Below are 12585 nucleotides of genomic sequence, written 5' to 3'. Positions count from 1 at the left end.
AAGTGAAGTGAAGTGAAAAAGTCACTCAGTCATGTCCAACTCAGCAATCTTATGGACTATACAGTCCGTGGAATTCTCCAGGTAAGAATACTGGAGTGGGTAGCCTTTCCCTTCTCCAGGGGATCTTCCCAGCCCAGGGATCGAACCCAGGTCTCCCACATTGCAGGAGGATTCTTTACCAACTGAGCCACAAAGGAAGCCCAAGAAAACTGGAGTGGGTAGCCTATCCTTTCTCCAGCAGATCTTCCTGGCACAGGAAACTTTATTTGGAAGAAGGTAAAGTCCCAAGTGTAACAGTGGTAAAGAATCCACCTGCCAATGCAGGAGACACAAGAGATGCAGTTTCAATCCTTGGGTTGGAAAGATCCCCTGGAGTAGGAAATGGCAACGTACTCTCATATTCTTGCCTGGGAAATTCCATTGGACAGAGGAGCCTGGCAGGCTACAGTCCACAGGATCACAAAGAGTCAGAGGTGACCCAGTAACTGAGCACACACACAAAAAAAATATGAATTAATATTACCTGAGCAGGAGAGATAAGTATCTTCCAACATTTGGATTTAAAAAAAAAAAAAAGATTAGAAAGCCTGTAAGTGACCAAGACCCCACAATGTTTTCCCTACTTTTAGGAAAATGGCAGAGGCCCCAAAAGGCAGAAGTATACATTCCTCTTACACTGAGAGATGTCCAAACTACTTATCTTCAAAATATAGTAATAATATGACATTATAGATTGGGTTATATTAAACTTCCCTCCTCTACAGCTTTTATTTTATTTTTAAAATTTTTATTGGAGTACAGTTGATTTAAAACATTGAGTTAGTTTCAGGTGCACAGCAAAGAGAATTGGTTATATATTTACATATATCCAGTCTTTTTCAGATTCTTTTCCCATATAGGTCATTACAAAATATTGAGTGGAGTTCCCTGTGCTATATACTAGGTCTTGTCTTTATTCTATTTTATATATAGAAGCGTGTATATGCCAATCCCAATCTTCCAATTTATCTCTCCCTATCTTTTCCCCCTTGTTAACTGTAAGTTTGCTTCCTACATCTGTGACTCTATTTCTGTTTTGTAAATAAATTTATTTCTATAATTTTTTTTAGATTCCTTCTCCACAGCTTTTAGAAATAAGCATTAATGAGCTAAAGCCAGGTAACAATTCATGAATATTATTTCTTTTTCATTTTTCAAGGTGGGGGCAAAGGGGTTTCCCCCAAATTTTATTATTTTCCAGGCCTTCATATCTTATTCCAAACTTCCTTCAACTTCCTGTGGCACTCCAAACTGAATAAAGATCTCTAAGTATTGTGCATCTGTCTAGGGCTTACTGACACCCCTGCGATGTGCTGTGGTTACACCCTAGATGCATGCCGGTGAGCCATCATATGGCTTTTATCTCTCTTTACCTTGTAGAATCCTCAGTGTTCCCAGATCTCCTAATCTTGACTGCAGAGCATGACAGGTATTAACATGGTCTGTTTTTCCTTTAGGCTCTAAAGAACCCTACATTTGTCCCCTTAGAATATGGTTGCAATTTACTTTCACAAGGATATTCTTCTTTTACATTGGCTCTTCCCAGAGCTAACTATCTAATTCAATTAACTATCAATATAGAATTTCAGGAAGATTTTTAGTGCTTTCTTGTTTTAGTCCCTTAATCAACATATCCAAAGCTAACAGTGGACCAATGATAATAACTCTGCCTAAATGAAATGATCATCTCATTTCAATGTCCACCCACCCACTTTGATCCAAAGCAGATCATATTTTCCAGTGTCATAATGATAATATGTTAATTCAGACAACAAAAGTTTCTTGAGCTATTACTATGTACCAGGCACTGTGCAAGGAACCCAGAGAGACGGAGATGGATCTCATGACATTTACATCAATACACAGGAGAGCCAGGGTCATGCTAAGATACCAGTTGGTACAGGAAACAGTAGGGGACAAAAGAGGAGATGCTAAATTCTACCTATGACAGTTGAGAAAGTCCTCCCAGAGAAGGTGAAACCTGAGATGAATCTTAAAAACAAGTAAGTATTGTTTTCCAGTTGGAGCAGTAAAGAAAGCCTATACCCTACCTACCTGTATCAAGCTTGACAGTATACAAAATACTTTCTCATACATTGTTTGATTTAATCCATCACTCTATAAGGTAAGAATTAGCATAAGGGATGTCTGACCTGTAAGGACTCTTAATTTTAGCTGATGAAACTCAGGGCCAGAAAGAGTAAGTCATTTTTCAAAAGTTTAAATGTTAATGAACAGCAGCCAGCCCTGAAACTCAACACCAGGATAACTAAAGACTTAACAGCAGTAATGTGATGGAGTCAACTTGTACTCACTTGGAAGGGCCAACTGTTAAGTACTCAGAAATTTTCAAAGCCTGCTATCAAACTTTTGGTAACTTGAAATAAAATATTGTGGGGGTATTTACACCACAAAAATTGGCATATTCTATATATCAGGACTTTTTTTTTTGATGGCCAGTTTACCAGCATGCCATTGCTGATTAAGCCAGTATGACCTTGCAGCAAACTGCTTTATATAAGGCTGTAGTAAGAGCCTTACCCAATTATTTCCCTATGATATAGAAGTTAATTGTTGGAAAGCAATAATCTGACTGAGTAGTTAGGCCAGTTTTTAAAATAGTAAGCCTGCCAAATGAATTTTTATAATGTCAATAATTATTTATGAAATTTCTTATTTATCAATATGCAGAATCTGTCTTTGTAAATTAAGAACAAGAAAAAAAAGGACACAGTCCCTACCTATGAGGATCATTCCAGTGTTTTTGTAAATGTGGATAATGATCAGCTGGCTCACTCATTTTTAGGTCATCCTAATTACTTTTACAAATTTCAGTTGTACTTTTGCTCTCCTGCTAACAGGCTATCTTGTCAGCACTTACGTGAGCTCACAAAAATCACAGCTAAGCTCTGAGATGATTAATAATTTTAAAAAACCATAGATATTCAAACAAAAAGGGGATTTTATCCTATTCATCCAATGCTCTAAGTTAAAAATCTTTAAACTTTGCATATTTGTAAAGTTGCTTATTTTAATAACATCTGCCTGGGCCCCTCCACAATTTAATGTGGCATCCTTCGCTTCTTACCTTTCTAAATGTATTGTCTACCTCGTTGACCTAGCTCACAAACAATTTCAATAAAATTTTAAATAAATAAAACTCTCTGAAATGCAGATAAGTCAAACCAGGCCAATCTTCCAATTAAAGTATCTTGAAGGGAATGTGCAGTCATTTGGGGACCTGTACAATGTGCTACATTGTCAATTCACTTCTTCATTTTGAACAACCCCACTTCATACCAGCTTACCGTAGATCTCTTGAAAACTCCACAAGTAGCATACTTGAAATATCAGGCATTTTTCTTTAAAACATCTGGGATTCTCTTCAAGTGCTGGTAACTGAGGTTTATGTGCTGGTGTGTCTATGTGGGTAAGAGATATTTACAGACATTAAATTTGCTTAAAAAAACATAATTTTTGTGCCTCTTGCTATAATCTTCACAGGCTTATGGTAAAGACATTTTCTTTGAGCTTCTGTTAAGTACATTTCTATGATGCTACATATTCTAGGTTTAAGTCTGCTTAACAACAACAAAACAGCTTCTCAGAAACATCAGATAATTACTCAGTGTTTTCTGTCACAGTTATGTTGCTTTGTTTGCACATGATCAAAGCTACCAGAAATCTATTTGTTTCTAGAATTTACTTGGAACACACAACTTGGGAAGAGTTTACTACGAACCCATTAAAGATCGGCATGGAAACATCCTCATAGTCACCATCAGAGAAGTAGAGATGCTCTATTCATTTTTCAATGGAAAATGGATGCAGATCTCAAAACTGCAAAGCCAGAGGAAGTCTCTCTCTACACCTGAGGAGCCAACAGCCTTAGACATTTTACTGATAACTATCCAGGTATGTAGTCTTTTCAATTTCCTAAACATTTAAAGTTCCAAACTCACTTATTGAGGAACTAGTGAAATATACCAAGAGCCATTTACATATGCAATAATGGAATGAAGAGGTCCAGAGACATATCATTGTTTGCATTCCACACATAGGAAAGATTCAGAAGCATCTTTCAGTTCTTCACTTCTAGAAGTCCCTTCGAAGGCCCTAACAGCTTCACATTCATAATTTTCTATTCTTTTCCTTAAGGAAAGCATCAAAAATGGAGTTATTTTCAGGCCCCATCAAACTTGGATTTGCCCCTAAACATACAGCTAGAAAATGGCAGAGCTGAAATCTGAATTCAGATCTTCTGATTGGAAGCAGGCTTCTTCCTGCTGTGTTATAACATCACATTTGGGGGCAGGAGTTAGGATTTTGGTGAGTGAGGGATGGGAGAGAGAACTAAATGGTCAACGAAACTCAAAATCCAGGCAGCTGAGATCCAGTCTCTCAGCTGGACAGCAGAGCTGGAATGCAAACCTACATCTTGCGCCCCTAAGTTCAGCGCTCGCTCCATGCCACCACACTGCCTCAGGTGTTCTCTCTCTCTCTCTTTTCTTTTCTTCTCCCTCTCTCTCACACACTCTCTTTTCTTTTTTTTTGGCATGCTGGGTCTCCGTTGCAGCGCGCAAGCTGTCTGGTTGCCCCACGGCTTGTGGGGTTTCAGCTGCCTGACCAGGGATCAAACCCACATGCCCTGCATTAGAAGGCAGGTTCCTAACCACTGGACCACCAGGGAAGTGCCTGCACATGTTCTTACGTGAACATGGGCTTCAAGCTGTTGGGTTTTTTTTTTTCCTTCTTTTAAACCCAGTGATGAGAACGAGTTCTGTAGAGCTCTCCAGTTGTATGGTAAAGCTAGGAGAAACAACTGCCTTAAGGCCTACATAACCAATGGCATATATCCACAAGATGGCCAACCTGGAATAATGGGAAAGGGCTCACTCTCACAAGCCAAACCTAAGTCTTGACCCAGTAACCCCACATGATCACCCTAAACAGCTAAACCACTCACCTGCTGACTTAGGTCCATCCTCCACTGAGGGGTGGCTAGTACAATAATCTCACCTTTCTATACTCCTCTGGCCCAGACCAGGATAAAGTCCATCGCAGCAAAGGTAAACTAACTGGTCAAAGCCAATACCTCTGGATTTGGTTTCATGGAATTGGGTTCATATGAAATTTATAGAGAGTGACGGGGTGTGTGTGTGTGTAGGTGTAGCTGGGAGCAGGGAACACAGACACATTCGTGGTTCCCCTTTCACCTTTTATAAGTAAGTGCTAAAAGAAACATTTAAAAAATCATAATAAATTGAGCTTTTACAGGGTGACTAATACACTAATCCCTTATAGGGATAAACTGGAGGCTGGGCTACCTTTGCTCCTAGAAACGAAACACATCACAGGCCCCAGCATGATATAATATACCTGGTTTCTCCTAGACTTATTACATTAAAAATATGTTACAGGTGCAGAAAAATTCCAATCTGGCAAAAAGTTGTTAGAGAAGGAGACCAAAAATAGAGGCAAGATCAGGTTTCCACACAGATCCAAGTGGAAAATTTACCCCCGCTGACTGGCACATTCCTGCTTGATGTCATTCCCACCCACCCCCTACTCTCCTTTTTCCTCCTTCTACTTTTTCTCTCTCCCCTCCTTCCCACACAGGTCTCACACTAAAGAGGAAATGGGTGAATAAAATCACTAGGGTAATCACTCTTAGACTTAACATTTAATTACGTTAGGAGGTAGCCCCACCAATTCAACATAGAGATAGATCTTGGATTTGACCAAAGGAGGCTGGATAATTCCCACAATTACAGGCCACAGACCATTCTTTTTTCTTAGGGTCACTAGAGTGATGACCACTAGGCCTTCTGATTGGAAGCCTGAGTTTCTTTCTGCTATATCACACCACATTCTGAGGCACTTCTATGGAATAAGGCTGACAGTATGAATCTTGACTCCACCTTTTTTATGTCACTACAACAAGTTATTTAATTTCTTACCTCCTGTCCTTCCTCTTCTGCAAATAAAACCTGCTTCATGGGTCTCTAATGAGGATTAAATGAGTTAAGTATATAAACCATTAGAAGAACACCACAAAGTGAATGCTTAGTAAATATTGTTGTTGTTGTTATTGATCAGTCACTAAGTTGTATCTCTTTGTGACCCCACAGACTGCAGCACAACAGGCTACCCTGTCCCTCACTGTCTTCTGGAGTTTGCTCAAATTCATGTCCATTAAGTCAGTGATGCTTTCTAACCGTCTCATCCTCTGTCACCCCCTTCTCTTTTTGCCTTCTATCTTTCCCAGCATCAGAGTCTTTTTCAATGAGTCAGCTCTTTGTACCAGGTGGCCAAAGCGTTGAAGCTTCAGCCTCAGACCCTCCAACAAATATTCAGGATTGATTTCCTTTAGGATTGATTGGTTTGATCTCCTTGCTGTCCAAGGGACTCTCAAGAGTCTTCTCCAGCACCACAATACAAAAGCATCAATTCTTCAGTGCTCCCTTCCTTTATGGTCCAACTCTCACATCCGTACATGATTACTGGAAAAAACCATAGCTTTGATTAGACAAACCTTTGTTGGCAAAGTGATATCTCTACTTTTTAATACACTGTCTAGGTTTCTCATAGCTTTCCTTCCAAGGAGCAAGAGTCATTTAATTTTATGGCTGCAGTCACCATCCACAGTGATTTTTGAGCCCAAGGAAATAAAATCTGCCATTGTTTCCACTTTTTCCCCTTCTATTTGCTATGAAGTGATGACATCAAATGCCATGATCTTAGTTTTTTTAAAGTTGAGTTTTAAGTCAGCTTTTTTACTCTCCTCTTTTTCACTTTCTTCTTTCACCCTCAAAAGACTCTTTAGTTCCTCTTCACTTTCTGCCATTAGAGTGGTATCACCTGCATATTGTTGTTGATATTTCTCCCGGCAATCTTGATTCCAGCTTGTGAGTCATCCAGTCCAGCATTTCAAATGATGTACTCCGCATACAAGTTAAATGAACAGGGTGACAATATACAGTCTTGTTGTACAGCTTTCCCGATTTTGGACCAGTCTATTGTTCCATGTCTGGCTCCAACCATTGCTTCTTGACCTGAATACAGGTTTCTCAGGAGACAGGTAAGGTGGTCTGGTATTCCCCTCTCTCAAGAATTTTCCAGTTTGTTGTGATCCACACAGTCAAAGGTTTTAACATAGTCAATGAAGCAGAAGTAGATGTTTTTTCTGGAATTCCTTTGTTTTTTCTATAATCCAATGAATATTGGCAATTTGATCTCTGGTTCCTCTGCCTCTTTGAAACTCAGCTTGTACATCTGAAAGATCTTGGTTCACATACTACTGAAGCCTAGGTTGAAGGATTTTAAACATAACCTTGCTAGCTTGTGAAATGAGTGCAATTGTGTGGTAGTTTGAACATTCTTTGTCATTGTCCTTCTTTGGGATTGGAATGAAAACTGACCTTTTCCAGTCATATGGCCACTGTAGAGTTTTCCAAATTTGCTGACATACTGAGTGCAGCACTTTAACAGCATCATCGTTTTGTATTCTAAATAGCTGAGCTGTTAGTTATTTTTATTATTTCTCTACTCAGAAAAATCCGACCAATACTAGGTTCTCCTCAGGGCACACCTAGTTCATCTCCTCCTCATCCCTACTCTCCCAGGAGACCTTAGGTAGCAGTTCATTCAACCCTTGGAGTATTTCACTACTTCCTCTCCTTTACATAAATAGTAAGGAAAAACTGTATAAATTTAGACTAAAAATAAAGACTGTGTGATCCACAATGGAATTTTCAAAACAGATAAGGGCTTTAACAAAATCTGGGCCCACAACTAATGTACTAATGCTTTAGGGCCCCAGGGAACTCCCAGGGTCTAACCCATTCAAATGCCTGACCCTCTCAAGTATCGGACCTTCATAATAGGCCTCTCTCGAGTATCTGGAAGGGAAAAGAAATCCTTCCCACACTTTCCTGGGAAGGAAAAGGGAGGTAGTACAGACAAGTTAGAATTCCCCTGAGCAAAGTAACTGGCAGTGAAAGCACAGCTGACCCTTGAACAAACATCACAGAAGTTAGGGGTGCTGATAAGCCCACCTCCAGCAGTGAATTCACATATAACTTTTGACTCTTCCAAAAGTTAACAACTAATACCCATCACTGACCAGAAGCTTTACCAATAACATAAATAATTGATTAACACATATTTTATATGTATTATACAGTATATTCTTATAATAAGATCAAGAAAAGAAAATACTATTTAAAAAATCATAAGAGAAAATACACTTACAGTACTATACTGTATTTATCAATACCATAAATTGATGTCATCTCTTTACAAGATGAATCCTCTGTCAGTACCTATTAAAATACTGTCTTATACAAAACACTGTAGATGTTATACCTATCACAAACTGTTGTTGTTCAGTTGCTCAGTCACGTCCGACTTTGAGACCCCACGGACTGCAGCATGCCAGGCTTTCCTGTCCTTGCTAGACATCAAAAATGAAAAGGTAATGTGAAAAATAAATTCATATTTATTTATTAGGTATAATGATTCACAAATTGATAATAAAGAAGCAGCAGTATGATTGCTTTGTGGTAGCCTAATCGATCCAATTGTTTCACAGTAGCCTAGCCTATAGGCTAATGAATGGTCATGAAATTTTTATGGCATACAGTATTACAGTCACATTCATAGTACAGTATTGGAAACCCTGTTCCTTTTTTAAGAAATCTATTGTGATGATAGGCTGATAGGCAGTTTCTCCAATTACGAGAGAGGAAACATACTATGTGATAATGTAATTCTTTGAAAGCAAAGTTATAAACCAGTAAGAAAACTAAAACATTACTAATTTTGCATTAAATATTACTCACCTTATGCCTATGCAAGGACAGGCTATCCACTTCAATACAAGTGTTGTATAATACAAGTGTACACATTGTTCTACACATATATTTTTGCATATTTATTGAAATCCATGGATAAGTACACTCACACAATACAAACCCATGTTGTTTAAGGGTCAACCGTATTTCCATCAGAAAGACCCCTCTCAAGTGCTGAGTTTCTCTGACCATAATCTTCAAGGGTCACTTCAATAACTAGAAACCTCACAGGTGAAGTATTTTTCTGAAGATTAATCTCTCATGCTTGTACTTTAAAGTTGATAACACTTTGTCACATCTATTTAACCCTCGTGAAAACCCAGTGAGGTTGAGTGGGAAACCTGTGTCCAATTCATAAATGAAGCTATGGATTTCAGGGAAGTAACTCCCTAAGGTCATACCAGCCAAAAATCAGCCTGTGGGCCTAGGACACAAGTCTTCTGACTCCTAGCCTGGTGCTCTTCCCATCTGCAGGGATGCTTTCCTCGTCTTCCCCCTCTTTTTCTCTAGACCCTTTTTCAAACTGTGGTCCTAGAGAAGCTGTGATGAAGCTTGCCTGTATCTTCTCCTGTCCCTGCTCTCCTTCTCTTGTTCTCCTTAGGCATTTCCTGTCACCTGCAGGCACCCAGTATCTTCTTTTTACACCTGAGCTGCTCAGGACCAACTATTTCTTCTGTCCTTTTCTGCTATTTTCCTGCATACACCTAACATAGGGGTTTAAAACTATTGAAATCAGGAAGATTAATGGAAATGAGTCAATTGGACTGGGTATAAGAAACAACTGGGGTCACACAAAAACTTGTTCATCAGTGTTCAGAGCAGAAGTACTCACAACAGCCAAAGAGTGAATACAACCTAAACGTCCAATAACTGGTAAATGGATAAACAAAAGTGGTGCATTCGTACAATGGGATATTATTCAGCCATAAAATGAATGAAGTGTTGATCCATGCTAACATGGATGAAAACATTATGCTAAGTTAAAAAAGCCAGCCACAAAGTGCTACACAATTAAATACCCAGTGTAGGCAAATCCATAGAGACAGAAAGTAGATGAGTGGTTCCAGAGGCAGGAAGAGGAGGGACTGGGGAATGACAGCTAATTAATGCAAGGATTCTCTCCGGAATGATGAAAATAATCTGGAATTAGATAGTGCTGATAATTTGCACAACCTTGTGACTTTAGTAAAAAACTGCTGAATTTCATACTTTAAAAGGCTGAATTTTATGGTATATGAGTTATATCTCAGTATAAAAAAGTGGAAGTAATAAAGACTACAGTAATCTAGAGAGCCCTTGTCTCATCTGAAGAACAGCCCTATTCAGCCTCAGCTAACTGCAGTGGAAGAAAGTGGTCCCAATGTTGAAATATTTTTCAGTTTTTAAAGAGAAGTCAAAAGTCCAGAATTTTGGATAAAATCACTTTATTTTTTAAAAGTTAGAAAATAATTCAGAAACTTTACATTCTTGGCAGCCTGTATAATCTTGGGCCACTGGCCACCATTTTATGACCTCTGCTAACCCTGGACAATTCAGCTTCCATGCCTTATCCAACAAAACAAAAGTTAATTGAAAAGCAACTAATGTTGCTCCTCTAACAAGCTCTCTGGATATCTGATCAATGAAGAGAAGATGATATCCCCTTCCTCTGTACCAGCACAACATGTTCTCTCCCCAAGATCCAGCCCCAGACCCCCACTACATCTGGGCCTCTCACTTCATATTTAATAAACATTTTTTCAGCACCAACTATGTGCCAGGAACTCTTCTAGGTGCTATAGAAAAAACAAATGATTAAGTCAAGGTCCTTGCTTTCAAGGAGTTCAGTCAAGGGAGGGAGACAGACATGTAAACAAATCAAGGTAATACAAGGCAGAATTAAACCAGAGTCTGATAGCAGCACAAACAGTGTACTATGAAAACACAGACAAAGTAACTATTAATTCTACCTGGAAATATCAGGGAAGGCTTTGTAGAAGAGGTGACATTTGGCTGAGCTGTGAAGTGTAAGTTCACAAGGTAGAGAAAAAAAGAGAAAGATGGTGGGGGGAGGGAAGTTAGAAAAAAAAACAGAAGAAGAGAGGAAGGGAAGAAGAAAGGAAGGAAGACAGAAAAGGAGGGATGAAGGAAGGAATTAAATATATAATTAAATAGAGGGCATGGTTAAAAAAGAAACGAGGGTGAAAGCTGGAAAAGTAGATCCCACCCTCCCTTGCATCCACAACGGACATTACAAAACCTTCATCATACCAGGCTAAGAAAAATTTACATGTCACTCTCACAAACTGAAATATGAGTTCCATGAAAGGAAGGATCATGTCCTATTGATCTTGATGTCATTAACATCCTAGCATAATGCCTGATACACAGTAGTAGTAGTGTGTGTGCTCAGTCACGTCCGACTCTTTGCCACCCCATGGACTGTAGCCCACCAGGCTCCTCTGTCCGTGGGATTTTCCAGGCAAGAATACTGGAGTAGGTTGCCATTTCCTCCTCTAGATACTCAATGAAAGTTGGCAGAATGAGTGAATTCATGAACCAATAAAGAATCAAAGAAGAGAGATTAGGCTATATATGAGGAAGGGAAAAGCAATCCATTTTGGCTGGAGGTAAGAGACACAAGAGGACTGTAGTGGAAGTAGAGACTAGAAATGCAGATTAGAGCTCAGATCAGGCAATATATAAACCCATAGGCATTTTATTTGGCTTAGGAGGCCTTTCTGGCTTCCCTGGTGACTCAGCTGGTAAAGAATCTGCCTGCAAGGTGGGAGACCTGGGTTCAATCCCTGGGTTGGGAAGATCCCCTGGAGAAGGGAAAGGCTACCCACTCTAGTAGTCTGGCCTGGAGGATTCCATGGACTGTATAGTCCATGAGGTCGCAAAGAGTCGGACACGACTGAGCGACTTGCACTCACTCACTCAGGAGGCACTAGAAAGTGTACCTCAAATCATGTGAATAGGACAGCTCTTTCTCTTCCCATGCATTTCACAGGCTCCAAAAACATTCTGACTAATGAAGGATAAATGACTACGTAAAGGCAGGAAAACATATAGTAGATGCTCAGTAATAGTCATTACAGAATTGAATGAAAGAGTGAATTCCTCCATTCCCAAGTGATACTGTTTTTTGCGTAACCACAGTATGTTCCTAACTCACACTTTCTTTGTGGTCAGTTCTGACCCCACATGTTTTTTCTTATACTCATACCCATCCTATACTTTTACTCTTGGGTTTGGGTCTTTACAAGCACATTTTCTTATTAAGTTTCAACCCTAATTGTGATAGGCTTATTTTTCCAATGCATAGGGTCATTCAGAGCTTTATTACTATTTTCCAGAAAATCAAAACCACACCAAATTTGGGACCCACAAATTTGATACACACATTCTTTATTTGTCAGGAACATCAATAAATATGCTGAACAGACTGGCTCTCAAGACCAGTCTCCACTGTGCCATCACTCAGTATGTCCTAATATCACCATACTATCCCCATCATCCACGAATCTTCAACCCTGATATTCAGCTTACAGATTATACTGGAGACCTCTCCCTGGTCTATGGATCCTGTTCTTTCGCTATTAGAAATTAAAGTTGTCCCTATGATTTGCCCATCACAAAACCATGTTGACTCCTATTTAGCATCTCAGGGTTTCCTAGTGACTGCAAATTGATTGCTTGATAGTTCACT

General features: G+C 39.3%; 1 protein-coding gene and 1 long non-coding RNA gene across 6 annotated transcripts in view; one reads left to right on the top strand and one right to left on the bottom strand.

The window, feature by feature from the left end:
- ANKFN1 (ankyrin repeat and fibronectin type III domain containing 1) overlaps positions 1 to 12585 on the top strand; it is a 487980-nt gene that overhangs the window by 422531 nt on the left and 52864 nt on the right. For all 4 annotated transcript variants that reach the window (XM_081585328.1, XM_081585331.1, XM_081585330.1 and 1 more), the window contains one exon: positions 3739 to 3954. In XM_081585328.1, the coding sequence (XP_081441454.1) occupies positions 3739 to 3954 (216 nt within the window). The remainder of the gene's footprint in view (positions 1 to 3738; positions 3955 to 12585) is intronic.
- The window catches only part of LOC145543536 (uncharacterized), a 252141-nt gene that overhangs the window by 200425 nt on the left and 39131 nt on the right, over positions 1 to 12585 (bottom strand). The window contains exons 2-3 of one of the 2 annotated variants that reach the window (XR_014080771.1): positions 8407 to 8494; positions 3348 to 3461 (exon numbers count right to left, since the gene is read on the bottom strand). This is a non-coding gene — a long non-coding RNA (uncharacterized LOC145543536). The remainder of the gene's footprint in view (positions 1 to 3347; positions 3462 to 8406; positions 8495 to 12585) is intronic. The other variant, XR_014080772.1, reaches the window with a different exon arrangement.

This window comes from Giraffa tippelskirchi, chromosome 3 (genome assembly GCF_054371585.1).
Source record: "Giraffa tippelskirchi isolate mGirTip1 chromosome 3, T2T-mGirTip1v1.2.pri, whole genome shotgun sequence".
Classification (NCBI taxonomy): domain Eukaryota; kingdom Metazoa; phylum Chordata; class Mammalia; order Artiodactyla; family Giraffidae; genus Giraffa; species Giraffa tippelskirchi.
Note: the sequence above shows the minus strand (reverse complement) of the source record. Positions and strands in the feature narration are given on the sequence as shown.